Source organism: Salmo salar, chromosome ssa28, assembly GCF_905237065.1.
Source record: "Salmo salar chromosome ssa28, Ssal_v3.1, whole genome shotgun sequence".
NCBI classification, from domain to species: domain Eukaryota; kingdom Metazoa; phylum Chordata; class Actinopteri; order Salmoniformes; family Salmonidae; genus Salmo; species Salmo salar.
This window is the reverse complement of record NC_059469.1, coordinates 29,638,252-29,663,820: the sequence shown is the minus strand read 5'-3', so window position 1 is coordinate 29,663,820 and position 25,569 is coordinate 29,638,252. Positions and strand designations below refer to the sequence as shown.

The window sequence follows — 25,569 nt, the reverse complement described above, 5'->3', positions numbered from 1 at the left end:
TTCGTTCGCAGGACTTTATCCTGCTAACTGTTCCAAATGTCTGAACTGAATTTGGTAAAAGGGCTTTTATGTACTGTACTCTGCGCCATCGGCTTGGAACGCCTTACAAAATACTTTTAAACAGGAAGAACTTGTTCCGATTGGTGTTTTTAAATCACTGATGAAGGATTTTGATGCTGATTCCCTGACCTGTCAATGTTTTTAATGTGCCGTTTTATGATTTTATTATACTCTTGTGAATTCTATGGTTTTTACTAGATTACTAGTAGTTTTTCATGTTGTCTGTCTGTCTAATTGTGTAATGACTTGGTGCTGCCTATCTTTGCTAGGACGCTCTTGAAAAAGAGATTTCAAATCTCAATGAGCCCTTCCTGGTTAAATAAATAAATACAATTCTGGACATAGCTCATCCTATGTAACTACTGGTGTACATACCTTTTTCCTACTTATATATTGTCCATACTGTCAATACACACCACATATTTATATTCCGAACTCAGACATTGGAATTTATCATTCTGATATTTCTTAATTTATTGATTTCTTCAATTATTTTTCTTGTTTGGGGGGGGATTGTGTATTACAGTGGCGGTCGATGCCATTTAAGATGGGGGGGGGGATGATTTATTTTTTTGGAGCATGGTCTTATTTCTATTACAGCATATTGGATGACCGTCATTTCCCTTTTTTAAAAGTTTGCGAGGAGAGGACCGAGGAATTAGCAAAACCAATGGAGAATCTCCCAAAGGAAGTCCACTGCAAAAATATATTTTAAAAAAGGTCTACTTGGCCTGTTTTTGTGTGGTTACAATGTGTAGTAAGAAGTACAGTACTTTCTGATACTGCTACCATTGAATGGTGCCAAGAGATGCTTGCTTTATGGAATTCCAAAGACACAGACAAGTAAAGCATACTGTGTGTGTGTGGTTACAGAGATAAAGACAGTGGTGGACCTGATCCCCAAGCCAAGAGAGTCCCTGCTCCTGCCGCGGGGAAACTCCAAGTGTATTCGCTGTGCTGTGGTGGCCAACGGAGGAATACTCAACGGCTCTCGGATGGGGAAGGAGATCGATGCCCATGACTACGTGTTCCGGTCAGTGTGTGTGTGTGTGTTTATGTGCGTACGCCTGTGCATATTCCTATGACTGCATGCATCAGTGCATCACAATGATCAGGCAATTTTATTTAACCTTTATTAAGGCAGGGAGTCCCATTGACCAAAGTCGATTTTTCAAGAGAGCCCTGCAATGTACAATAAAATAGCATAAAAAGCAACGCCAATAAATAAAAAAACGTGTGAATAATGTTTCAGTTGGAACCTATATTTGGTTCTGGTTCCGGAATGTGTGAGAGATTCCTATGAGTTTTTAACCTGTGGTCAATTCCACGATAATGGAATTATGAGTGTCCGATTTTTCACTTTAAAATGTATGCCAAACATAAGCTATTGATTTCAAAGTTTAACAAACCATACAACTCTATGCACAATGACTGCAATTTACATAGTAAATAAAAAAATAAAAAACATTTACTGCAAAAACTGTGCAAAATCTCCTTCCGTTTTATTCTGTTACCAAACGTTGTATCTTGTCACGCCCTGACCGTAGAGAACCTTTTTATTTCTCTATTTGGGTAGGTCAGGGTGTGATTTGGGTAGGCATTCTAGATTATGTATATCTATGTTTTGTATTTCTATGTTGGCCTGATATGGTTCCCAATCAGAGGCAGCTGTCTTTCGTTGTCTCTGATTGGGAATCATATTTAGGCAGCCTTTTCCCACTGGGTTTTTGTGGCATCTTGTTTTTGTATAGCTGCTTTGAAGCCTACAGAACTTTACGGTCGTTTTTGTATGTTCTTTGTTTGTCGGTGTTCATCTAAATTAAAGAAAGATGCACGCTTACCACGCTGCACCTTGGTCTCATTCTTACGACAGACGTAACATATCTGCACAGTTCTTCCTGTAAATGTGTTTTTGTACAAATGTTCAGTTGAAATTGTTAAAAGCATTCCTTGTGCATAGAGTTGTATAGTTTGTTCAACTTTGAAATCAATGGTTTTTGTTTGTGCCTTCAGAAAGTATTCACATTCCTTGACTGTCACGCTGGTACAAAGGATTTGGAGACAGGCGCAGGAATACACAATAAGGGGTTTTTAATACACCCAAAACAAACACGTATACAAAAACACTGGGCTGTACCCAAACAAAAGAGCGAGGGTAAACCTCGTTGAACGACACAGGACGATACCCGTAATAATATATATAGCACGCAGCATAACAGCTGCACCAACGCATAGGTACTCACACCACCAACGGACATGGGAACAATAACCGACAGAGGGCACATATATAACATACTAATCAGGGGAAATGGGAAACAGGTGCGTGTAATCAGACAAGACAGTCCAGGGTTGATGATAATGAATCCCGTTCAGTGAAGCCTAGAAAGCCGGTGACGTAGACCTCCGGAACTGGTGAACAGAATGAGCAGCAGTACCGGGGGGATCCATGATAGTAGTACCCCCCCCCCAGCGGGGCAACACCGGCCTCGGGGATGACCACAGGGGAGCTTTACGTGAAAATCCCTGGTCAGCGAAGCGTCCAGGATGTCCACCGCAAGAACCCAGCACCGCTCCTCTGGGCTGTAACACTCCCAGTCGATGAGGTACTGGAGACGCTGCCCCCCCCCGACACCTCAAATCCAGGACCTCTCGGACAGAGTACGCCGGACCTCCCTCGATGTCCAGAGGAGCCTCAGTGAGGGGACCAGGCACCACTGGCCTGACGAGAGACACATGAAAGGTCAGGTTCATGCGGTAATCAACAGGGAGTTGTAAAACGATACGTTACCTCATTAACCCTCCTCAGGACTTTAAACGGCCCCACAAACCGCAGGCTCAGCTTCTGGCAGGGCAGGCTGAGGGGCAGATTCCGGGTGAAGAGCCAGACCCGGTCGTCTGGGGAGAAGACAGGCGCCTCACTGTGGTGGCACTACACAGATACAGGCGTCCTTCCTAACTCAGTTGCCGAGGAGGAATGAAAATCCTCAGGGATTTCACCATGAGACCAATGGTGACTTGACAACAGTTACAGAGTTTAATGGCTGTGACAGGAGAAAACTGAGTATGGATCAACATTAGAGGTCGACCGATTAATCGGAAGGGCCGATTAATTAGGGCCGATTTCAAGTTTTCATAACAATCGGTAATCAGTATTTTTGGCCACCGATTTGCCGATTTATTTTTTTATTTTTCATTTTTTAAAATATTTTTTAACCAGGCAAGTAAGTTAAGAACACATCCTTATTTAAATGACGGCCTAGGAACGGTGGGTTAACTGCCTTGTTCAGGGGCAGAACGACAGATTTTTACCTTGTCAGCTTGGGGATTCAATCTTGCAACCTTACGGTTAACTAGTCCAATGCTCTAACCACCTGCTTTACATTGCACTCCACGAGGAGCCTGCCTGTTATGCGATTGCAATAAGAAGCCAAGGTAAGTTGCTAGCTAGCATTAAACTTATCTTATAAAAAACAATCAATCAATCAATCATAATCACTAGTTAACTACACATGGTTGATGATATTACTAGTTTATCTAGCCTGTCCTGCGTTGCATATAATCGATGCGGTGTGCATTCGCGAAAAAGGACTCTCGTTGCTCCAACTTGTACCTAACCATAAACATCAATGTCTTTCTTAAAATCAATACACAAGTATATATTTTTAAACCTGCATATTTAGTTAACATTGCCTGCTAACATGAATTTCTTTTAACTTGTTATGGATAGGGGGCAGTATTTTCACGGCCGGATAAAAAACGTACCCGATTTAATCTGGTTATTACTCCTGCCAAGAAACAAGAATATGCATATAATTAGTAGCTTTGGATAGAAAACACTCCAACGTTTCTAAAACTGTTTGAATGGTGTCTGTGAGTATAACAGAACTCAAATGGCAGGCCAAAACCTGAGAAGATTCTGTACAGGAAGTACCCTGTCTGACCATTTCTTGGCCTTCTTTGTCATCTCTATCCAAAACAAAGGATCTCTGCTGTAACGTGACATTTTCTAAGGCTCCCATACGCTCTCAGAAGGCGCCAGAACGTTGAATGATGACGTTGCAGTCTCTGGCTGAAAAACAGTAGCGCATTTGGTAAGTGGTCGATCGGAGAACAATGAGACGGGTGCGCGCGTGCAAGAGACGACTCCATTTTCAACTTTGAGTCTTTGAACGAAAAACAGGGTTTCCCGGTCGGAATATTATCGCTATTTTACGAGAAAAATCGCATTAAAATTGATTTTAAACAGCGTTTGACATGCTTTGAAGTACGGTAATGGAATATTTTGAATTTTTTTGTCACGATAAACGTCCGCGCGTCACCCTTCGTTACCCTTCGGATAGTGTCTTGAACGCACGAACAAAACGCCGCTATTTGGATATAACTATGGATTATTTATCACCAAACCAACATTTGTTGTTGAAGTAGAAGTCCTGGAAGTGCATTCTGACGAAGAACAGCAAAGGTAATCAAATTTTTCTTATAGTAAATCTGAGTTTGGTGAGTACCAAACTTGGTGGGTGTCAAATTAGCTAGCCCGTGATGGCGAGCTATCTACTCAGAATATTGCAAAATGTGCTTTCACCGAAAAGCTATTTTAAAATCGGACACCGCGATTGCATAAAGGAGTTCTGTATCTATAATTCTTAAAATAATTGTTATGTTTTTTGTGAACGTTTATCGTGAGTAATTTAGTAAATTCACCGGAAGTGTTCGGTGGGAATGCTAGTTCTGAACGTCACTTGCTAATGTAAAAAGCAGTTTTTTGATATAAATATGTACTTGATTGAACAAAACATGCATGTATTGTATAACATAATGTCCTAGGAATTACATCTGATGAAGATCATCAAAGGTTAGTGCTGCATTTAGCTGTGGTTTTGGTTTTTGTGACATTATATGCTAGCTTGAAAAATGGGTGTCTGATTATTTCTGGCTGGGTACTCTGCTGACATAATCTAATGTTTTGCTTTCGTTGTAAAGCCTTTTTGAAATCGGACAGTGTGGTTAGATAAAGGAGAGTCTTGTCTTTAAAATGGTGTAAAATAGTCATATGTTTGAAAAATTGAAGTTTTCGGATTTTCGAGGAGTTTGTATTTCGCGCCACGCCCAATCATTGGATATTGGAGTGGTGTTCCGCTAGCGGAACGTCTACATGTAAGAGGTTTTAACTAGGGAAAATGTGTCACCTCTGCAACAGAGTCAGGGTATATGCAGCAGTTTGGGCCGCCTGGCTCGTTGCGAACTGTGTGAATACTATTTCTTTCTAACAAAGACAGCCATCTTCGCCAAACGGGGGATGATTTAGCAAAAGCGCATTTGCGAAAAAAGCACAATCGTTGCACGACTGTACCTAACCATAAACATCAATGCCTTTCTTAAAATCAATACGCAGAAGTATATATTTTTAAACCTGCATATTTAGCTAAAAGAAATCCAGGTTAGCAGGCAATATTAACCAGGTGAAATTGTGTCACTTCTCTTCCGTTCATTGCACGCAGAGTCAGGGTATATGCAACAGTTTGGGCCGCCTGGCTCGTTGCGAACTAATTTGCCAGAATTGTACGTAATTATGACACAACATTGAAGGTTGTGCAATGGAACAGGAATATTTAGATTTAGGGATACCACCCATTAGATAAAATACGTAACGGTTCTGTATTTCACTGAAAGAATAAATGTGATAGTTTCCGGATTCGACCATATTAATGACCTAAGGCTCGTATTTCTGTGTGTTATGTTATAATCAAGTCTATGATTTGATAGAGCAGTCTGACTGAGCGATGATGGTAGGCACCAGCAGGCTCGTAAGCACTCATTCAAACAGCACTTTCGTTTTGCCAGCAGCTCTTCGCTGTGCTTCAAGTATTGTGCTGTTTATGACTTCAAGCCTATCAACTCCCAAGATGAGGCTGGTGTAACCGATGTGAAATGGCTAGCTAGTTAGCGGGTGCGCGCTAATAGCGTTTCAAACGTCACTCGCTCTGAGACTTGGAGTAGTTCTTCCCCTTGCTCTACATGGGCAATGCTGCTTCGAGGGTGGCTGTTGTCGATGTGTTCCTGGTTCAAGCCCAGGTAGGAGCGAGTAGAGGGACGGAAGCTATACTTTTACACTGGCAATACTAAAGTGCCTATAAGAACATCCAATAGTCAAAGGTATATGAAATACAAATCGTATAGAGAGAAATAGTCCTATAATAACTACAACCTAAAACGTCTTACCTGGGAATATTGAAGACTCATGTTAAAAGGAACCACCAGCTTTCATATGTTCTCATGTTCTGAGCAAGGAACTTAAACGTTAGCTTTCTTACATGGCACATAATGCACTTTTACTTTCTTCAACACTTTGTTTTTGCATTATTTAAACCAAATTGAACATGTTTCATTATTTATTTGAGGTTAAATTGATTTTATTGATGTATTATATTAACTTAAAATAAGTGTTCATTCAGTGTTGTTGTAATTGTCATGATTACAAATAAATAAAAATCGGCCGATTAATCGGCACCGGATTTTGTTTGGGTCCTCCACTAATCGGTATCGGCGTTGAAAAATCATAATAGGTCGACCTCTAATCAACATCATTGTAGTTACTCCACAAAAATAACATAATTGACAGAGTAAAAAGAATGAAGCCTGTACAGAATAAACATATTCCAAAACATGTGTCCTGTTTGCAACAAGCCACTAAAACAATACTGCAAAAGATGTTGCAAAGCAATTAACTTTTTGTCCTAAATACAAAGTGTTATGCTGGGGGCAAATCCAATACAACACATTGAGTACCACTCTCCATATTTTCAAGCATAGTGGTGGCTGCATCATGTTATTGGTACGCTTGTAATCAATAACGACTTGGGAGTTTTTCAGGATGAAAAAAAAAGAGACGGAAGCTAAGCACAGGCAAAATCCAAGAGGAAAACCTGATTCAGTCTGCTTTATACCAGTTACTGGGAAATGAATTCACCTTTCAGCAGGACAATAACCTGAAACACAAGTCCAAATCTACACTGGAGTTGTTTACCAAGAAGACAGTGATGATCAACAACCAATCTGACAGAGCTTGAAGAATAATGGGCAAATGTTGCCCAATAATTTTTACATTTACATTTTAGTCATTTAGCAGACGCTCTTATCCAGAGTGTCACAAAATCCTTCGTTGTGTTGCAGGGAAGACCAAAATGCAGCGGAGTTGTGGATACTCATATTTTAATTAACAAACAAAAAAGAGTAAAGCATCCACTTGACAAAACAATAAATGACACCCACAACACTAAACAGTTTTGCAGGCTCACCAACGCAGTGCAAAAACAACTACCCACAAAACCAAGTGACAAACATACTCCTACATATATGACTCCCAATCAGGAACAACGATCCCCAGCTGTTCCTGATCAGGAGTCACAAGACCAACACAGAACAATCACACACACACGACTGCCACGTCCTGACCCCAAAACTACTACAACAGCTCCATCTGCTGGTCAGGACGTGACAGTACCCCCCCCTCAAGGTGCAGACCCCGGATTGCACCTAACAACAAAAAAACACCAACAAACAAAATCCCCAACAAAACCCATAAACAATAACCCCTAAACAATAAGGGAGGGAAGGGAGGGTGGCTGCCGTCAACGACGGCACTGTGCTACACCCTCCCTCCCCAACCCACCTATCCTGGAGGTGGCTCAGGTGCAGGACGTGGACCTTGCTCCACCCTCGGCGTCGCCCACTTCGGTGGCGCCGATAGCTGCGCCAGGCAGACGGACCCCTCGGGCTGGGCCGGGGGGCAGGAGGGCCCCTCGGGCTGGGCCGGAGGGCCCCTCGGGCTGGGCCGGAGGGCCACTCGGGCTGGGCCGGAGGGCAGGAGGGCCCCTCGGGCTGGGCCGGAGGGCAGGAGGGCCACTCCGGCAGTTCAGCGCAGTCTGGGCAGCTCCGACGACTGTTGACAGGCGGGCAGCTCCGGCGACTGTTGACTGGCGGGCAGCTCCGGCGACTGTTGACTGGCGGGCAGCTCCGGCGACTGTTGACTGGCGAGGCTGGGCTGACGCACTAGACTCCTGATGCGTGGGGCTGGTACTGGACGTGCCAGCCTGGAGACACGCACCTCCATGCTAGTGCGTCTAGCGGGAAACACCGGACCGAAAGGGCGCACTGGCGGTCTTGAGCGCAGGGTTGGCATCACCCCTTCCGGCTCGATGCCTACTTCGCCCTGGCACATGCGGGGCGCTGGTACCTTGCTTACCGGCCTGAAAATCCCAGGCCTCACCACAGCCCCAACCCCAAAGCACGGGACCTGTCCAGTCTGCCCTACAAGGGTACGGGGAGCTGGCCTGGGGCTGTAATCTCGCCCCGCCAAATAGCCCTTGTGCCCCCCCCTAAAAAATTCTTGGGGCTGCCTCTCGGATTCTACCTGCCTCCCAGGCAGGTTGTCACAGTGGACCCGCAACTGCGCCCATGTCCAGTCAATCCTCTCCGTCAACACCTCCAGCGACCAGGAATCCATCACCTCCCGAGCGCGCTGCTTCCAACATTCCTCCCTCACTTGCCTCTGTCCTCTTCTCCGCTGCTTGGTCCTTTGGTGGTGGGTAGTTCTGTCACAAAATCCTTCGTTGTGTTGCAGGGAAGACCAAAATGCAGCGGAGTTGTGGATACTCATATTTTAATTAACAAAAAAAGAGTAAAGCATCCACTTGACAAAACAATAAAATGATACCCACAACACTAAACAGTTTTGCAGGCTCACCAACGCAGTGCAAAAACAACTACCCACAAAACCAAGTGACAAACATACTCCTACATATATGACTCTCAATCAGGAACAACGATCCCCAGCTGTTCCTGATCAGGAGTCACAAGACCAACACAGAACAATCACACACACACACAAGACTGCCACGTCCTGACCCCAAAACTACTACAACAGCTCCATCTGCTGGTCAGGATGTGACACAGAGCAACTTACAGTAGTGAATGCATTTCATTTCATGCATTTTCTGTTGTTGTACTGGCCCCCTCTGGGAATCAAACCCACAACCCTGGCGTTGCACACACCATGCTCTACCAACTGAGCCACAGGGAAGACCATAGGTAATGGTTCAATCCAGATGTGGAAATCCAGGTGGAAATCCAGGTGTGGAACGCTCTTAGAGACTTACCCAGAAAGACTCACAGCTGTAATCACTGCCAAAGGTGCTTCTACAAAGTATTGACTCAGGGGTGTGAATACTTATGTAAATGAGATATTTCTGCATTTAATTGTCATGTTTTCACATTGTCATTATGGGGTATAGTGTGTAAATGGTTGAGAAGAAAATCAATTAAATCCATTTTTAAATCATGCTGTAACACAACAAAATGTGGAATAAGTCAAGCCGTATGAATATTTTCTGAAGGCATTGTACATTTTAAACTGAAAAATCAGATTCTCAGCGTAATTCCGTTACCATGGAATTTAACCATTACCTATGACCTTTCCAGGAAAAGTTGCCTTACTCCTGGCCAGCACTGTACTGGAGGTGTTTGTCCCAGTAAGGTTTTAGTCCAAGCAGGGTGAATTATTATAACACCAACAGGATAGTCCATGTACATGTATGATCTCTGCAGTACTGTTTGTGGCAACCTCTTTGGCATCATAATTGGCTCCTCCAGTGTGTTGCAGACTTTTTCAACATCAAATATTTGTAGTACAATATTGTCTTAAGGTGTGGTTCCATGGACTATGATTCATTCAGCAACCCACATAGAGAATGTGAGAAAGACACCTCATTTCTGTATTTACTGTACTCTGACAATATGTTCCTTTCTGGTTCACCTGGTTGGACTTTGTAGGGGTTATAGGTGATAGGCTCACGCAGGACAAAAACGTGAGGTTGATCGATCCCCGTCGAGGGAGGAGTAGATTTTTTATATATGACAGTAAAAGATTCGTATGACTATATCATTTATTGGCACCTTCAATTCTTGCACATTTCCTCATTAAAAGTATATTTCAACATTCATGTCTGAAAATTTGCTCAACTGCCAGGGGTACAGTGTCCCTACAAAATAATAGTTGGGGTACGAACTGTCTTGATTGTATGAAGAGGTACAGTAACTTCCATGACCATTTAGCAAATGTATTGTAAGCTAGCCAATGTTAGTTTGACTAGCCTAGCCAGCTACTATAAATGTCAATTTTTGTTTCATTAGCCATCTCTGTCAGTGAATAAAACAATTTAAGGCACTGGCAATCGGCCACGACAATGGGCCTCTGGATCTTGTCACGGTTTCTCTGTGCATTCAAGTTTCCATAGATAAATTGCAATACACTTCTCCAGCATGCCCGTGGCTATCAAAGGTGAGCATTTGCCCACAGAAGTTGGTTACAGTGCAAAACTGTAAAAAAAAAAAAAAAGTGAAGACCCTGGGAAGGACGACGAGCATGGAGAGGAGCTTCGCTGAGACGGTTTCTGTTGAAGTTCTTCGGTTGTGCAGTTTCATCAGCTGTCCGGGTGGCTGGTCTCAGACGATCCTGCAGGTCTGGTCTCAGACCACTGCAAGAAGCCGGATGTGGAGGTCCTGGGCTGGCGTGGTTTCACGTGGTTTGCGGTTGTGAGGCCAGTTGGATGTACTGCCAAAACCTCTAAAACAACGTTCGAGGCGGTTTATGGAAAATAAATAAACATAGAATTCTCTGGCAACAGCTCTGGTGGACATTTCTGAAGTCAGCATACCAATTGCATGCTTCCTCAAAAATTGAGACATCTGAGGCATTGCGTTGTGTGACAAAACTGCACATTTTAAAGTGGCCTTTTATTGTCCCCATAACACGGTGCATCTGTGTTATGATCATGCTGTTTAATCAGCTTCTTGATATGCCACACCTGTCAGGTGGATGGATTATCTTGGCAAAGGATAAATGCCCACTAACAGGGAAGTAAACAAAATTATACGCGATGCTCCATAATGACATTGTCACGTCCTGACCAGTATAAGGGGTTATTTGTTATTGTAGTTCGGTCAGGATGTGGCAGGGGTGTGTTTGTTTAGAGTGTTTCGGGGTTTGTTGGGCTATGTTCTTATTTAAGAGGGGTGTTTGTTTAGAGTGTTTCGGGGTTTGTTGGGTTATGTTCTTGTTAGTCTATTTCTATGTTAGTTCTAGTATGTCTATTTCTATGTGGTGTTTGTTGGGTTGACCTTCAATTGGAAACAGCTGCTCCTAATTGCTTCTAATTGAAGGTCCTATTTAAGAGGGGTGTTTTTTCTATGGGATTTTGTGGGTAGTTGTTTCGTGTATAGCTGTATGCCTTACAGGACTGTTTGTCGTCGTTGTTTTTGTATACTTTTGTTTTGGTTTTCCTTCTTTCTGCCAAATAAAAAGATGATGAGTGTACACATTCCCGCTGCATTTTGGTCCAATCCTTACTACGCCCGTGACAAACATAGCGAAAACAGGTTTTTAGAAACCTGTTTTATTTACATAAGTATTCAGACTCTTTACTATGAGACTTGAAATTGATCTCAGGTCCATCCTGTTTCCATTGATCATCCTTGAGATGTTTCTACAACTTGATTGGAGTCTACCTGTGGTAAATTCAATTGCTTGGACATGATTTGGAAAGGCACACACTTGTCTATATAACGTCCCACAGTTGACAGTGTATGTCCGTGCAAAAACCAAGCCATGAGGTCGAAGGAATTGTCTGTAGAGCTCCGACACAGGATTGTGTCGAGGCACAGATCTGGGGAAGGTTACCAAAAACTTTCTGCAGCATCGAAGGTCCCCAAGAACAGAGTGGCCTCCATCTTTCTTAAATGGAAGAAGTTCGGAACCACCAAGACTCTTCCTAGAGCTGGCCGCCCTGCCAATGATCACTCTGACAGAGCTCTAGAGTTCCTCTCTGGAGATGGGAGAACCTTCCAGAAGAACAATCATCTCTGCAGCACTGCTACACCATGTGCAGACGTGTTTGCCGTTATCAAATGTAAATGTCATCTTTTTAAAATCTTTTTTGTATATATTTCAATCTCTTTTTCCATTTTTAAATTAAATATACCTTCCGGCAACTCGTCTCACCCACTGCGATACGGATCCGCTTTTTTTTAGACCTTATAGCTAGAACCTCCATCAGAAGCTAGCCATCAGATGCTAACCAGCTAATTAGCTACTAGCTATTTAGTCATTGTTAGCCACTGCTAGCGGCTTTTACCTCTAGCTCAGACACCAGCCGCTTTTACCCTGGATAATACCCGCCAGTCTGCACAACGCCAGTCTGCACAGCGCAACATCAATCCTGAGCATATCAGGACTGCTTTTCTCCATCATTACCCCAGGCTACTCCATTACTGGACCATTATTCCAGATCCTTGCAGCTAGCTAGCTGCTACCGAGTGGCCCAGCCCCGAAGCTAGCCTTTGAACAAGGCCCATCTCCAGGCCTGCTCAGTGGACCCCACTCGGCTACACAGCTGATGCCTCCCGGACTCTTCACTAACATGACTAGAAGCCACTACGTCGCCGGATTCCTGTCGTAAGCTCTGGACCTTTGCATCGGATCATCGCTACTAGCTAGCCGCTACCGAGTGGCCATAGTGGAGCCACTCGGTAGCTTTGTCCCGAAGCTAGCACCAGTTAGCCTGGAGCCAGGCGCATCTCCCGGCTAGCAAACAATATTACTCAAGCTACATTACCTCTTTTGCCAATTGGCCTGGACCCTTTGTCAACACGTAGCCCCGCAGCTCCACCACGACTGGTCTGCCGACGTAATTCCATCCGACGTGCCCTCAACCGGCCTTTGTCAGGCGTTGATGAAGACGCTTCTGCTAGCCCCGGCCTGCTAACTTCTCCTGCTTGCCAGCGTGGTAACGACTTCCCTGTTTCATCTATTGCTGTTCACTGGACCCTAAGATCACCTGGCTACATAGCTGATGCCTGCTGGACTGTTCATTAATCACGGTACTCCATTTTGTTTGTTCTGTTTATCTGTCGGCCCCAGCCTGGAACTCAGGCCCTGTGTGTAGTTAACTGACCCTCTCTGCCCGTTCATCACCATTTTACCTGTTGTTGTTGTCTTAGCTGATCAGCTGTTGCTGTCTTACCCGTTGTCTTAGCTAGCTCTCCCAATCAACACCCGTGATTGCTTTATGCCACGCTTTATGTCTCTCTCTGTCAATATGCCTTGTATACTGTTGTTTAGGGTAGTTATCATTGTTTTATTTTACTGCGGAGCCCCTAGCCCCACTCAACATGCCTCAGATACCTCCTTTGTCCCACCTCCCACACATGGGATGATCTCACCTAGCATAACTAGTACCTCCAGAGATGCAACCTCTCTTATCATCACTCAGTGCTTAGGTTGTCTCCACTGTACCCACACCCTACCATACCAACCCCTGTCTGTACATTATGCCCTGAATCTATTCTTCCACACCCATAAATCTGCTCCATTTATTCTCTGTCCCCAACGCACTACACGACCAGTTTTGATAGACTTTAGCAATACCCTCCTACTCCTCTGATCCTTGGGTGATGTGGAGGTTAACCCAGGCCCTGTGTGTCCCCAGGCACTCTCATTTGTTGACTTCTGTAACCGTAAAAGCCTTGGTTTCATGCATGTTAACATCAGAAGCCTCCTCCCTAAGTTTGTTTTACTCACTGCTTTAGCACACTCTGCCAACCCTGATGTACTTGCCGTGTCTGAATCCTGGCTTAGGAAGGCCACCAAAAATTCTGAGATTTCCATCCCCAACTATAACATTTTCTGTCAAGATAGAACTGCCAAAGGGGGTGGAGTTGCAATCTACTGCAGAGATAGCCTGCAAAGTTCTGTCATACTTTCCAGATCTATCCCCAAACAGTTTGAGCTTCTAATTTTAAAAATCAATCTCTCCAGAAATAAGCCTCACTGTTTCCGCCTGTTATAGACCCCCCTCAGCTCCCAGCTGTGCCCTGGACACCATATGTGAATTGATTGTCCTCCATCTATCTTCAGAGTTCGTTCTGTTAGGTGACCTAAACTGGGATATGCTTAACACCCCGGTCGTCCTACAATCTAACTAGATGCCCTCAATCTCACACAAATCATCAAGGAACCCACCAGGTACAACCCTAAATCCGTAAACATGGGCAACCTCATTGATATTATCCTGACCAATCTGCCCTCCAAATACACCTCTGCTGTTTTCAATCAGGATATCAGCAATCACTGCCTCATTGCCTGCGTCCGTTATGGGTCCGCGGTGAAACGACCACCCCTCATCACTGTCAAACGCTCCCTAAAACACTTCTGCGAGCAGGCCTTTCTAATGGACCTGGCCCGGGTATCCTGGAAGGATATTGACCTCATCCCGTCAGTTGAGGATGCCTAGTTGTTCTTTAAAAGTAATTTCCTCACCATCTTAAATAAGCATCCCCCTTTAAAATAACGTAGAACTAAGAACAGATACAGCCCTTGGTTCACTCCAGACCTGACTGCCCTCGACCAGCACAAAAACATCCTGTGGCGTACTGCACTAGCATTGAATAGTCCCCGCGATATGCAACTTTTCAGAGAAGTCAGGAACCAATACACACAGTCAGTTAGGAAAGCAAAGGCTAGCTTTTTCAAACAGAAATTTGCATCCTGTAGCTCTAACTCCAAAAAGGTCTGGGACACTGTAAAATCCATGGAGAATAAGAGCACCTCTTCCCAGCTGCCCACTGCACTGAGGCTAGGAAACACTGTCACCACCGATAAATCCACGATAATCGAGAATTTCAATAAGCATTTCTCTGCGGTTGGCCATGCTTTCCTCCTGGCTACCCCAACCCCGGCCAACAGCTCCGCACCCCCCACAGCTACTTGCCCAAGCCTCCCCAGCTTCTCCTTCACCCAACTCCAGATAGCAGATGTTCTGAAAGAGCTGCAAAACCTGGACCCGTACAAATCGGCTGGGCTAGACAATCTGGACCCTCTCTTTCTAAAATTATCCGCTGCCCTTGTTGCAACCCCTATTACTAGTCTGTTCAACCTCTCTTTCATATCGTCCGAGATTCCTAAAGATAGGAAAGCTGCCGCGGTCATCCCCCTCTTCAAAGGGGGAGACACTCTAGACCCAAACTGTTACAGACCTATATCCATCCTGCCCTGCCTTTCTATAGTCTTCGAAAGCCAAGTTAACAAACAGATCACTGACCATTTCGAATACCACCATACCTTCGCTGTGCAATCCGGTTTCCGAGCTGGTCACGGGTGCACCTCAGCCACGCTCAAGGTACTAAATGATATCATAACCGCCATCGATATAAGACAATACTGTGCAGCCGTATTCATCGACTTGGCCAAGGCTTTCGACTCTGTCAATCACCACATTCTTATCGGCAGACTCAACAGCCTTGGCTTCTCAAATGACTGCCTCACCTGGTTCACCAACTACTTCTCAGACAGAGTTCAGTGTGTCAAATCCGAGGGCCTGTTATCCGGACCTCTGGCAGTTTCTATGGGGGTGCCACAGGGTTCAGTTCTCGGGCCGACTCTTTTCTCTGTATACATCAATGATGTCGCTCTTGCTGCAGGTGATTCTCTGATCCACCTCTACGCAGACGACACCATTCTGTATACATCTGGCCCTTCTTTGGTCACTTTGTTAACAAACCTCCAAATGAGCTTCAATGCCATACAACACTCCTTCCGTGGCGTCCAACTGCTCTTAAACTCTAGTAAAACTAAATGCATGCTCTTCAATCGATCGCTGCCCGCACCCCCCACCCGACTAGCATCACTACTCTGGACGGTTCTGACTTAGAATATTTGGACAACTACAAATACCTAGGGGTCTGGTTAGACTGTAAACTCTCATTCCAGGCTCATATTAAGCATCTCCAATCCACAATTAAATCTAGAATCAGCTTCCTATTTTGCAACAAAGCCTCCTTCACTCACGCTGCGAAACATACCCTCGTAAAACTGACTATTCTACCGATTCTCGACTTCGGCGATGTCATTTACATAATAGCCTCCAACACTCTACTCAGCAAACTGGATGCAGTCTATCACAGTGCCATCCGTTTTGTCACCAAAGCCCCATATACCACCCACCACTGCGACCTGTATGCTCTCGTTGGCTGTCCCTTGCTACATATTCGTCGCCAGACCCACTGGCTCCAGGTCATCTATAAGTCTTTGCTAGGTAACGCTCCGCCTTATCTCAGCTCACTGGTCACCTTAGCAGCACCTACCCATAGCACGCGCTCCAGCAGATATATCTCACTGGTCATCCAAAGCCAACACCCACTTTGGCCGCCTTTCTTTACAGTTCTCTGCTGCCAATGACTGGAACGAATTGCAAAAATCACTGAAGTTGGAGACTTGTATCTCCCTCACTAACCTTAAGCATCAGCTATCTGAACAGTTAACTGATCTCTGCAGCTGTACATAGCCCATCTGTAAATAGCCCACCCAACTACCTACCTCATCCCCATATTGTTTTTATTTACCTTTTTGCTCTTTTGCACACAAGTATTTCTACTTGCACATCATCATCTGCACATCTATCACTTCAGTGTTAATTTGCTAAATTGTAATTGCTTCACTACTATGGTCTATTTATTGCCTTACCTCCTTACTCCATTTGCACACACTGTATATAGATTTTTCCATTGTGTTATTGACTGTACTTTTGTTTATCAGATGTGTAACTCTGTGTTGTTGTTTTTTTGTCGCACTGCTTTGCTCTATCTTGGCCAGGTCGCAGTTGTAAATGAGAACCTGTTCTCAACTGGCCTACCTGGTTAAATAAAGGTGAAATAAAATTAAAATAAATGTTTTTAAAAACTCCACAAATCAGGCCTTTACAAATCAGGCTTTTATGGTAGAGGGGCCAGATGGAAGCCAATCCTCAGTAAAAGGCACATGACAGTCCGCTTGGAGTTTGCCAAAAGACACGTAAAGACTCTCAGACCATGAGAAACAAGATTCTCTGGTCTGATGAAACCAAGATTGAAGTCTTTGGCCTGAATGCTAAGCGTCACGTCTGGAGGAAACCTGGCGCCATGCCTATGGTGAAGCATGGTGGTGACAGCATCAGGGATGTTTTTCAGTAGCAAGGACTGGGAGACTAGTCAGGATCGAGGCAAAGATGAATGGAGCAAAGACAGAGAAATCCTTAATGAAAACCTGCTCCAGAGTGCTCAGGACCTCAGACTGGGGCGAAGTTTCACCTTCCAACAGGACAACAACCCCAAGCACACAGTCAAGACAACGCAGGAATGGCTTTGGGACAAGTCTCTGAATGCCCTTGAGTGGCCCAGCCAGAGCCCAGACTTGAACCCAGTCTAACATTTCTGGAGAGACCTGGAAATAGCTGTGCAGCAATGTTCCCCATCCAACCTGACAGAGCTTGAGAGGATCTGCAGAGAAGAATGGGAGAAACTCCCCAAATACAGGTGTGTCAAGCTTGAAGCGTCATACCCAAGAAGACTCGACTCTGTAATCGCTGCCAAATGTGCTTCAACAAAGTACTGAGTAAAGGGTCTGAACACTTATGTAAATGTGGAATTTCAGTTTTTTGTGTGTAGATTGATGAGAGAATAAAACGATTTAATACATTTTAGAATAAGGCTGTAACCTAAAACAATTTGGGAAAAGTCAAGGGGTCTACTTTCCGAAGGCACTGTATATTAATGGATGCCAAGGGAACCAGGCTTCCCCAAAAAAATGTCCCAGGAAAAAAATGACAAAAAGACAATTATGTATATTTCGTCTCTCTGTGTTTTCATAATTTTCCTTCAATGTATCTCACCGGAGAAAGCATACAAGTGTGCAAAACAGTGCCCCTCTGTCTCTGTGTGTGTAGGCCATCTATCTGATGCTGTCTAGTCCAAAAGAGTATGACATTGTTACCACCTGTATCTCTGAATTCAAGAGAAGCCAGTGAGCATTTGGCCTCCTTTTGATAAAAAAAAAGTATAAAATAATAGCCAATCAGCGTTGAGCTAAACTGAGTGAACTCACTGTGAATGGTCCTGGCATACCAAAAAAAAAGTGTCAAGGAAAGCCAGTTTGGATTTGGCTTCACTCCAATTAAATCACATCGAGAGCTATACACCATTGACAGAAACAACTTTAAATTGTTACATCTCGTTGAGTTGGTGTCTTCCGGTGGCTGGCTAGCTAGCTAGCTAAAAATGGCCTTTTCCTAAATGAGCCATGGATGGAGATGGGGATTTGGACTTGTGGTTTTACTTAATTCTCCGTACTGGCCGATGATTATAACAGAGATTCTGATCCAACCATAAATTCATACATGATGCCCCTGGCCTGAGAGGATGGAAGTTCAATATGTAGCTCATTGTAGAAAGCTAATGTTAACTATCAAACATTGCTCATGAAAGGAAGACAGGCTAGCAAGCAAGCATTTTAGCCAGGTAGTTTAGGACAAAAAAGAAAAGCGTGTACTGTATGATAGTCATAGACCGTTTCATCAACATGAAAGAGAGGAGGATGGCACTTGCGTTTCTCTACAAGTAGGGTGTCAACATGTTGTTTCTACTTGCACGAACGAACGTACCCACACACTAAAGAGAACCATGGACAGCCACATATTTAGTTTACATTGATTGGATTAAATTGTTTTTGGTATATTTTAGTTGTCACTGTATTAGACTAGGCATACGTGATTTGAGGATGATGAAATGTTGAAGTTGAAATGGTGCTGGAATAGTGGAGGCAGCTCCCGTTTTCTTTGCGATATCTCCATGGTTCTAAATCAATAGTTGTTTAGTAGTCCAAAAATGTTGAAAACATTAACTTGCTTGACCATGCTGTAGGTCATGTAACTGTTTGTTACATGCAATATGCTTTGTGGACTTCATCAGACAGAAGTTGCTCTCCGGTTTTGTGATAAAAAGACACAAGTCTTCCCTGTGGCTCAGTTGGTAGAGCATGGTGTTTGCAATGCCAGCATGGTGTTTGCAACGCCAGGGTTATGGGTTTGATTCCCACGGGGGGGCCAGTACAAAAAAAAAAGAATTCATGAAATGTATGCATTCACTACTGTAAGTCGCTCTGGATAAGAGCATCTGCTAAATGACTAACATGTAAATGTAATGAAACAAAGGTGTGGTTGAATTTATTCTGCTGCTGTTTTTTTTTTATTGTCTCGGCCTTAGGCCTATAAATCACAATCGCTCGGCATATAAACTAACAGGTTATAGAGCAAACAATGCTATTTTCACAACAGGTTGTAATATCGCTTTTTTATTTCCTTGCTTGGCTTCCCCAGTGATTTCACACACGTACCGCTACTGATTGGTTATGAGCTTATATGTAGATTGGTAGGTGAAATCATATTGGATCGACAGTCAGAAGCTGATATTGCGAATTAGGATAGACCTCTAACAATATAATATGACAAAATAGCTGTTATGTGTGCAATGCATACAGTCTTAGAAAAAAAGTGTTCTCCTTTGTGGAGAGATCGAGTTCTTCCTTGAACCTTTTTCATCTTGAGAACTGTTTTTCCAAGAAAGGATTCTTTGATTATTCTTTGGAAGGAAAGAAGGGTTCTACATAGAACCTTTCTGAATAAGCTTTTTTATTGTCTTGTTCATTCTTTTAAATTGTGCCTGAGCATTAGTGTTTACATTTTAACATCAGGGGTTGAAACCGGCAGCAACCATAACGATGTTTCGTCTGGAACCTATTTTTGGTTCTGGATCAGGATTGTGTGAGATAGACTCCCATGAGTTTAACCTGTGGTCAATTCCACATTAACAGAATTATGCTGAGACTTCAATTTTTCACTTTAAAATGTATTCCCCCCCCAAAAATTATGATTTCAAAGGTTAACAAACCATACAACTTATGCACAATGACTATTTTGAACAATTTACATAGTAAATAGAAAAATAACAAAGTTTGGTAACAGAAACACTGTAAAATCTACCTCAGTTACCAAACTTTGTATTTGCACAGTTCTTTCTGTAAATGTGTTTTTGTAAAATGTTCAGTGGAAATTGTTAAGTAGTCCTTGTACATAGATACATTTTGAAATGATTTTTTTTTTCTCGGCGTAATTCCGTTACCATGGAATTGAACCATTACCTATGACCTTTCCAGGAAAAGTTGCCTTACTCCTGGCCAGCACTGTACTGGAGGTGTTTGTCCCAGTAAGGTTTTAGTCCAAGCAGGGTGAATTATTATAACACCAACAGGATAGTCCATGTACATGTATGATCTCTGCAGTACTGTTTGTGGCAACCTCTTTGGCATCATAATTGTCTCCTCCAGTGTGTTGCAGATTTTTTCAGCATCAAATATTTGTTGTACAATATTGTCTTAAGGTGTGGTTCCATGGACTATGATTCATTCAGCAACCCACATAGAGAATGTGAGAAAGACACCTCATTTCTGAATGTACTGTACTCTGACACAATGTATTAACAATAAATAAAACCTAACCACACAGTACTGTTCCTTTCTGGTTCCGCCGGTCTGACTTTGTAGGGGTTATTAAAGGATGTATGGTAACGTCTGTGGTCCTGTTCAAGTCCTGTTCAAAGGGCTGAATAGACTTATCGACAATGAGCTAATACAGTTGAAGTCGTAAGTATACATACACCTTAGCCAAATAAACTCAGTTTTTCCACAACTCCTGACATTTAATCCTAGTAAAAATTCCCTGTTTTAGGTCAGTTAGGATCACCACTTTATTTTAAGAATGTGAAATGTCAGAATAATAGTAGAGAGAATGATTTATTTCAGCTTTTATTTCTTTCATCACATTCCCAGTGGCTCAGGAGTTTACATACACTCAATTGGTATTTGGTAGCATTGCCTTTAAAACCTGTTAGGGCTAGGGGGCAGTATTGACACGGCCGGATAAAAAACGTACCCGATTTAATCTGGTTACTACTCCTGCCCAGTAACTAGAATATGCATATAATTATTGGCTTTGGATAGAAAACACCCTAAAGTTTCTAAAACTGTTTGAATGGTGTCTGTGAGTATAACAGAACTCATATGGCAGGCAAAAACCTGAGAAGATTCTGAACAGGAAGTGGCCTGTCTGACAAGTTGTTGTTCATCTTGGCTCTTTTTATTGAAGACTGAGGATCTTTGCTGTAACGTGACACTTCCTACGGCTCCCATAGGCTCTCAGGCTGAAACACATTATCGCGTTTGGATAGTGGCCGGTCAGAGTACTCTGAGACTCAGGCTGTTTTTATTTTCTCTCTCTTTGTACGTATACACGCTTTCCCGGTCGGAATATTATCGCTTTTTTAACGAGAAAAATTGCATAAAAATTGATTTTAAACAGCGGTTGACATGCTTCGAAGTACGGTAATGGAATATTTAGAATTTTTTTGTCACGAAATGCGCCATGCTCGTCACCCTTATTTACCCTTTCGGATAGTGTCTTGAACGCACGAACAAAACGCCGCTATTTGGATATAACAATGGATTATTTGGGACCAAACCAACATTTGTTATTGAAGTAGAAGTCCTGGGAGTGCATTCTGACGAAGAACAGCAAAGGTAATAACATTTTTCTTATAGTAAATCTGACTTTGGTGAGTGCTAAACTTGCTGGGTGTCTAAATAGCTAGCCCTGTGATGCCGGGCTATCTACTTAGAATATTGCAAAATGTGCTTTCACCGAAAAGCAAGCCTCCCCCTTTTTCCTCCAAACATAATGATGGTCATTATGGCCAAACAGTTCTATTTTTGTTTCATCAGACCAGAGGACGTTTCTCCAAAATGTACGATCGTTGTCCCCATGTGCAGTTGCAAACCGTAGTCTGGATTTTTTATGGTTTTGGAGCAGTGGCTTCTTCCTTGATGAGCAGCCTCTCAGGTTATGTCGATATAGGACTCATTTTACTGTGGATATAGATACCTTCGTACCTGTTTCCTCCAGCATCTTCACAAGGTCCTTTGCTGTTGTTCTGGGATTGATTTGCACTTTTCGCACCAAAGTACGTTCATCTCTAGGAGATAGAACGTGTCTCCTTCCTGAGCAGTATGACGGCTGCGTGGTCCCATGGTGTTTATACTTGCATACTATTGTTTGTACAGATGAACGTGGTACCTTCAGGTGTTTGGAAATTGCTCCCAAGGATGAACCAGACTTGTGGAGGTCTACAATTTTCTTTCTGAGGTCTTGGCTGATTTCTTTTGATTTTCACATTATGTCAAGCAAAGCGGCACTGAGTTTGAAGGTAGGTCTTGAAATACATCCACAGATACACCTCCAATTGACTCAAATGATGTCAATTAGCCTATCAGAAGCTTCTAAAGCCATGGCATAATTGTCTGGAATTTTCCAAGCTGTTTAAAGGCACAGTCAACTTAGTGTATGTAAACTTCTGACCCACTGGAATTGTGATACAGTGAATTATAAGTGAAATAATCTGTCTGTAAACAATTGTTTGAAAAATTACTTGTGTCATACACAAAGTAGATGTCCTTTTAATGACTTCAATCTAAGTGTATGTAAACTTCCGACTTCAACTGTAAGTGTGATTGTGTCATTTTTACTCTGTGTAGAGTAAAGCACTCAAAACCACACCCATTATTATCATATTTCCCAGCATGCTCTATTGTTGGTTGATTTTCAGAATTGTTTGTTTCAAAATCTGTGTTTTTGCATGTACATTGATTCGTTGATTAATCTTTTGTTGCACAAAGATAAAAACATAGATTTTTCTAAACTAATCCAATCGGTTCGTAGTGGGACTTATTACACCCATTACTGAGATGGTTGTTCCAGTTTATATGATTTAGGTAGTATCAATTCTCATAATTGAGTAAACCTGGTAGTCATTCAGAAAGCAGGTTGCTAATTATAAAAAAAAAAAAAAAAATCTAATTATTGGAACTCCTCACTGTATTTCCATAGAAATTATGTATCACTTTGCAAGGCTTTGAAATGTGACTTTCAGTCCTGATGTGGCCTGTGAACCAGGAGTTTCTGACCACTGTGTTAGGATATAACTAGGCCCTGAAAGAAAGCACTTACGATATATGTAATGTACTGTCATAAAAAATATGCAAGGCTGGTAGAACCCTCTACAAAGTGTTCTACCTAGCACCAAAAAGGGTTCTCATATGGGGACAAACGGAAGAACCCTAAATGGATCTACTTAGCACCCTTTTTTCAATGAGTGTACGTACCTGTGACCATGATAATGTAATGGAGACTGCTCATGAAGAGTGATGAATGACTGTCTCTCTCTTTCCTTGTCTCTGTACCCGTCCCTGTCCCTCTTCCTGTATCTGTCCCTTTCCCATTTCCTGTCTCGGTCTCTGTCAGGATGAATGGTGCCGTAACCAAGGGTTACGAGGAGGATGTAGGTAATAGAACGTCGGTGTACGTTCACACCGCCCACGCCATCACCGAGTCTCCTTATCTATTCCATGAATATGGCTACAACAATGCACCTCATGACGAGGTAGGTTACCACAGTCCTTCTGTTGTACTAGACCACAGCAACATTTTTAAAGGCCCAGAGCAGTAAAAAGCTAGATTGTGTTGGTAGTTTGGTGATATCTATATGATTGATTATATGATTTATATGAGTTTGAAATAACACTCTGAAATTGTGAAAATTATGAAAATGCCTTTTTTGTGTAAGAGCCTTAAATTTCAGCCTCTTCAAGTGGGATGGAAAGGGGATACCTAGTCAGTTGCATAACTGAATGCATGTTGGGGGTTAACTGCCTTGCTCAAAGGTGGAACAGCTTGAGGATTCGAACCAGCAACCTTTCAGTTACTGGCTCAACGCTCTTAACCGCTAGGCTACCTGCCGTACCATGTTCTCTTGAGGATTGACGCCCGAATAAACTTTCTGATGAAGATTTAGTCTAAAGTGCATTATAGTGACATGGAAAAATTATGATATTTCAATTTGACAATAAACGGGAGCTAGTAAAAATATTTCTGGAAAATGTATTCTGATAAATTCTAAATTATTGAATTGACGCGTCATTCAGGGCAGGTGGGGCAGAGCCTGTTTGTTGCCTGCTTTGCATGTTATTTTGGAATTAATACGTGTCACATATCAGTTTGCTAACAATGTAAAAACATATTACCATTGAGTTAATAAAGCTGCATACAAACATGGTCGGTTTTTTGATTTCTTGAGTAAGGCAGCTCCAAAATGCATGCATTTCAGCCTAGCTCAGTGCTTTCTGTGGTGGTGGGGCAGCCAGGGGAAGATACGGAGTGTAGGGGTTGGTAATGTTCTCTAGTTGTGCCGTGATTGGCTCAGTGTTCTCTCACTCATGGGGACACTATGTCACTGCAAAATCTATGGGTAGAGCTCGAAAGTTCAAGCCACTTGGGTGCTGCCTTAGACTTACATTAGAAGTGCCCATCCAAGAAGGCTCAAGGTCGTTGGCCACAGATAAAATGACATCAATCACGTTTTATCTACAGTAGCTTCGATTGGACTGATACTTTCAAAATTTTAGCTAGCAAGCTAGACATCATGCATCAAGTCGGCAATCTGCTGGCAAATCCTTTTAATCCTTGTCATATGAAGAGAAATTATAGATTAAATGCATCTGTGCTCATCGGCCATTGGACATAAACATTACACAACAAGTTGGAAATCGCAAATTCAACAATGAGTGCTAAGGCGCCACTGCAGCCCGGGTTTGATCCCAGGCTGTGTCATAGCCGGCCGTGACCGGGAGACCCATGAGGCGGCGTACAATTGGCCCAGCTTCATCCGGATTAGGTTTGGCCGGCCGGGATGTCCTTGTCTCATCGTGCTCTAACGACTCCTTGTGGCGGGCCGGGCACCTGCAAGCTGACATTGGTCGTCATTTCGACAGTGTTTCCTCTGACACATTGATGCGTCTGGCTTCCGGGTTAGAACTTGTTATTATACTGAAGAATATACCATGGGCCTCTGCCCTGTAGAATATCATGCCATTCTGCCCTGAATAGACGGCAGGCAGGGGGTGGGCTCCAATCAGGGCTGTATGTAAATATATAAACATTTGTATCCCTACGCCCACACAGCCGGACTGAGTAATTCAGTGGCCCAAGAAGGCACAGGGAATTAAATTATATATATGTTTTTTTTTGTTATATAAAAATAAACAGTGATTTATTAGACAAAGTGATGATTTAAAAATATAATAAAAGACTGCATGTGGGCTGTAAGAGTCATGACAGATGGTATTGTGTTCTCACACATGCAGTCACACACACACACATCTCACACACACACACACACACACACACACACACACACACACACACACACACACACACACACACACACACACACTGCTGATTGCTTAGTGTCTCTGTTCTGTGCAGGGTATAAAGTATGTGCTGATTCCAGAGGGGCTGAGGGATTTCCAGTGGCTACAGGGTCTATTGAGGAAGACACCAGTCTCTGAAGGACCCTACAAGAACAGACAGTAAGCCTGTGATGTGGATAGTCTCACACACACACTATTTGCCCCCCCCCACACACACACACACACACACTCACTCACTCACTCTACACTGCTCAGTGTTGTCTCTGCTGTCTTAT

The 25,569-nt window shown here is 43.1% G+C and overlaps 2 protein-coding genes across 2 annotated transcripts in view; one reads left to right on the top strand and one right to left on the bottom strand.

Annotated features, from left to right (window-relative positions):
- Positions 1–25,569, bottom strand: part of LOC106589844 (E3 ubiquitin ligase RNF157) — an 87,955-nt gene that overhangs the window by 59,247 nt on the left and 3,139 nt on the right. The gene's annotated exons all lie outside the window — the stretch shown is intronic.
- The window catches only part of LOC106589847 (alpha-N-acetylgalactosaminide alpha-2,6-sialyltransferase 1), a 36,233-nt gene that overhangs the window by 9,138 nt on the left and 1,526 nt on the right, over positions 1–25,569 (top strand). The window contains exons 4-6 of the mRNA XM_045710076.1: positions 934–1,093; positions 23,331–23,469; positions 25,350–25,453. Of these exons, the coding sequence (XP_045566032.1) occupies positions 934–1,093; positions 23,331–23,469; positions 25,350–25,453 (403 nt within the window). The remainder of the gene's footprint in view (positions 1–933; positions 1,094–23,330; positions 23,470–25,349; positions 25,454–25,569) is intronic.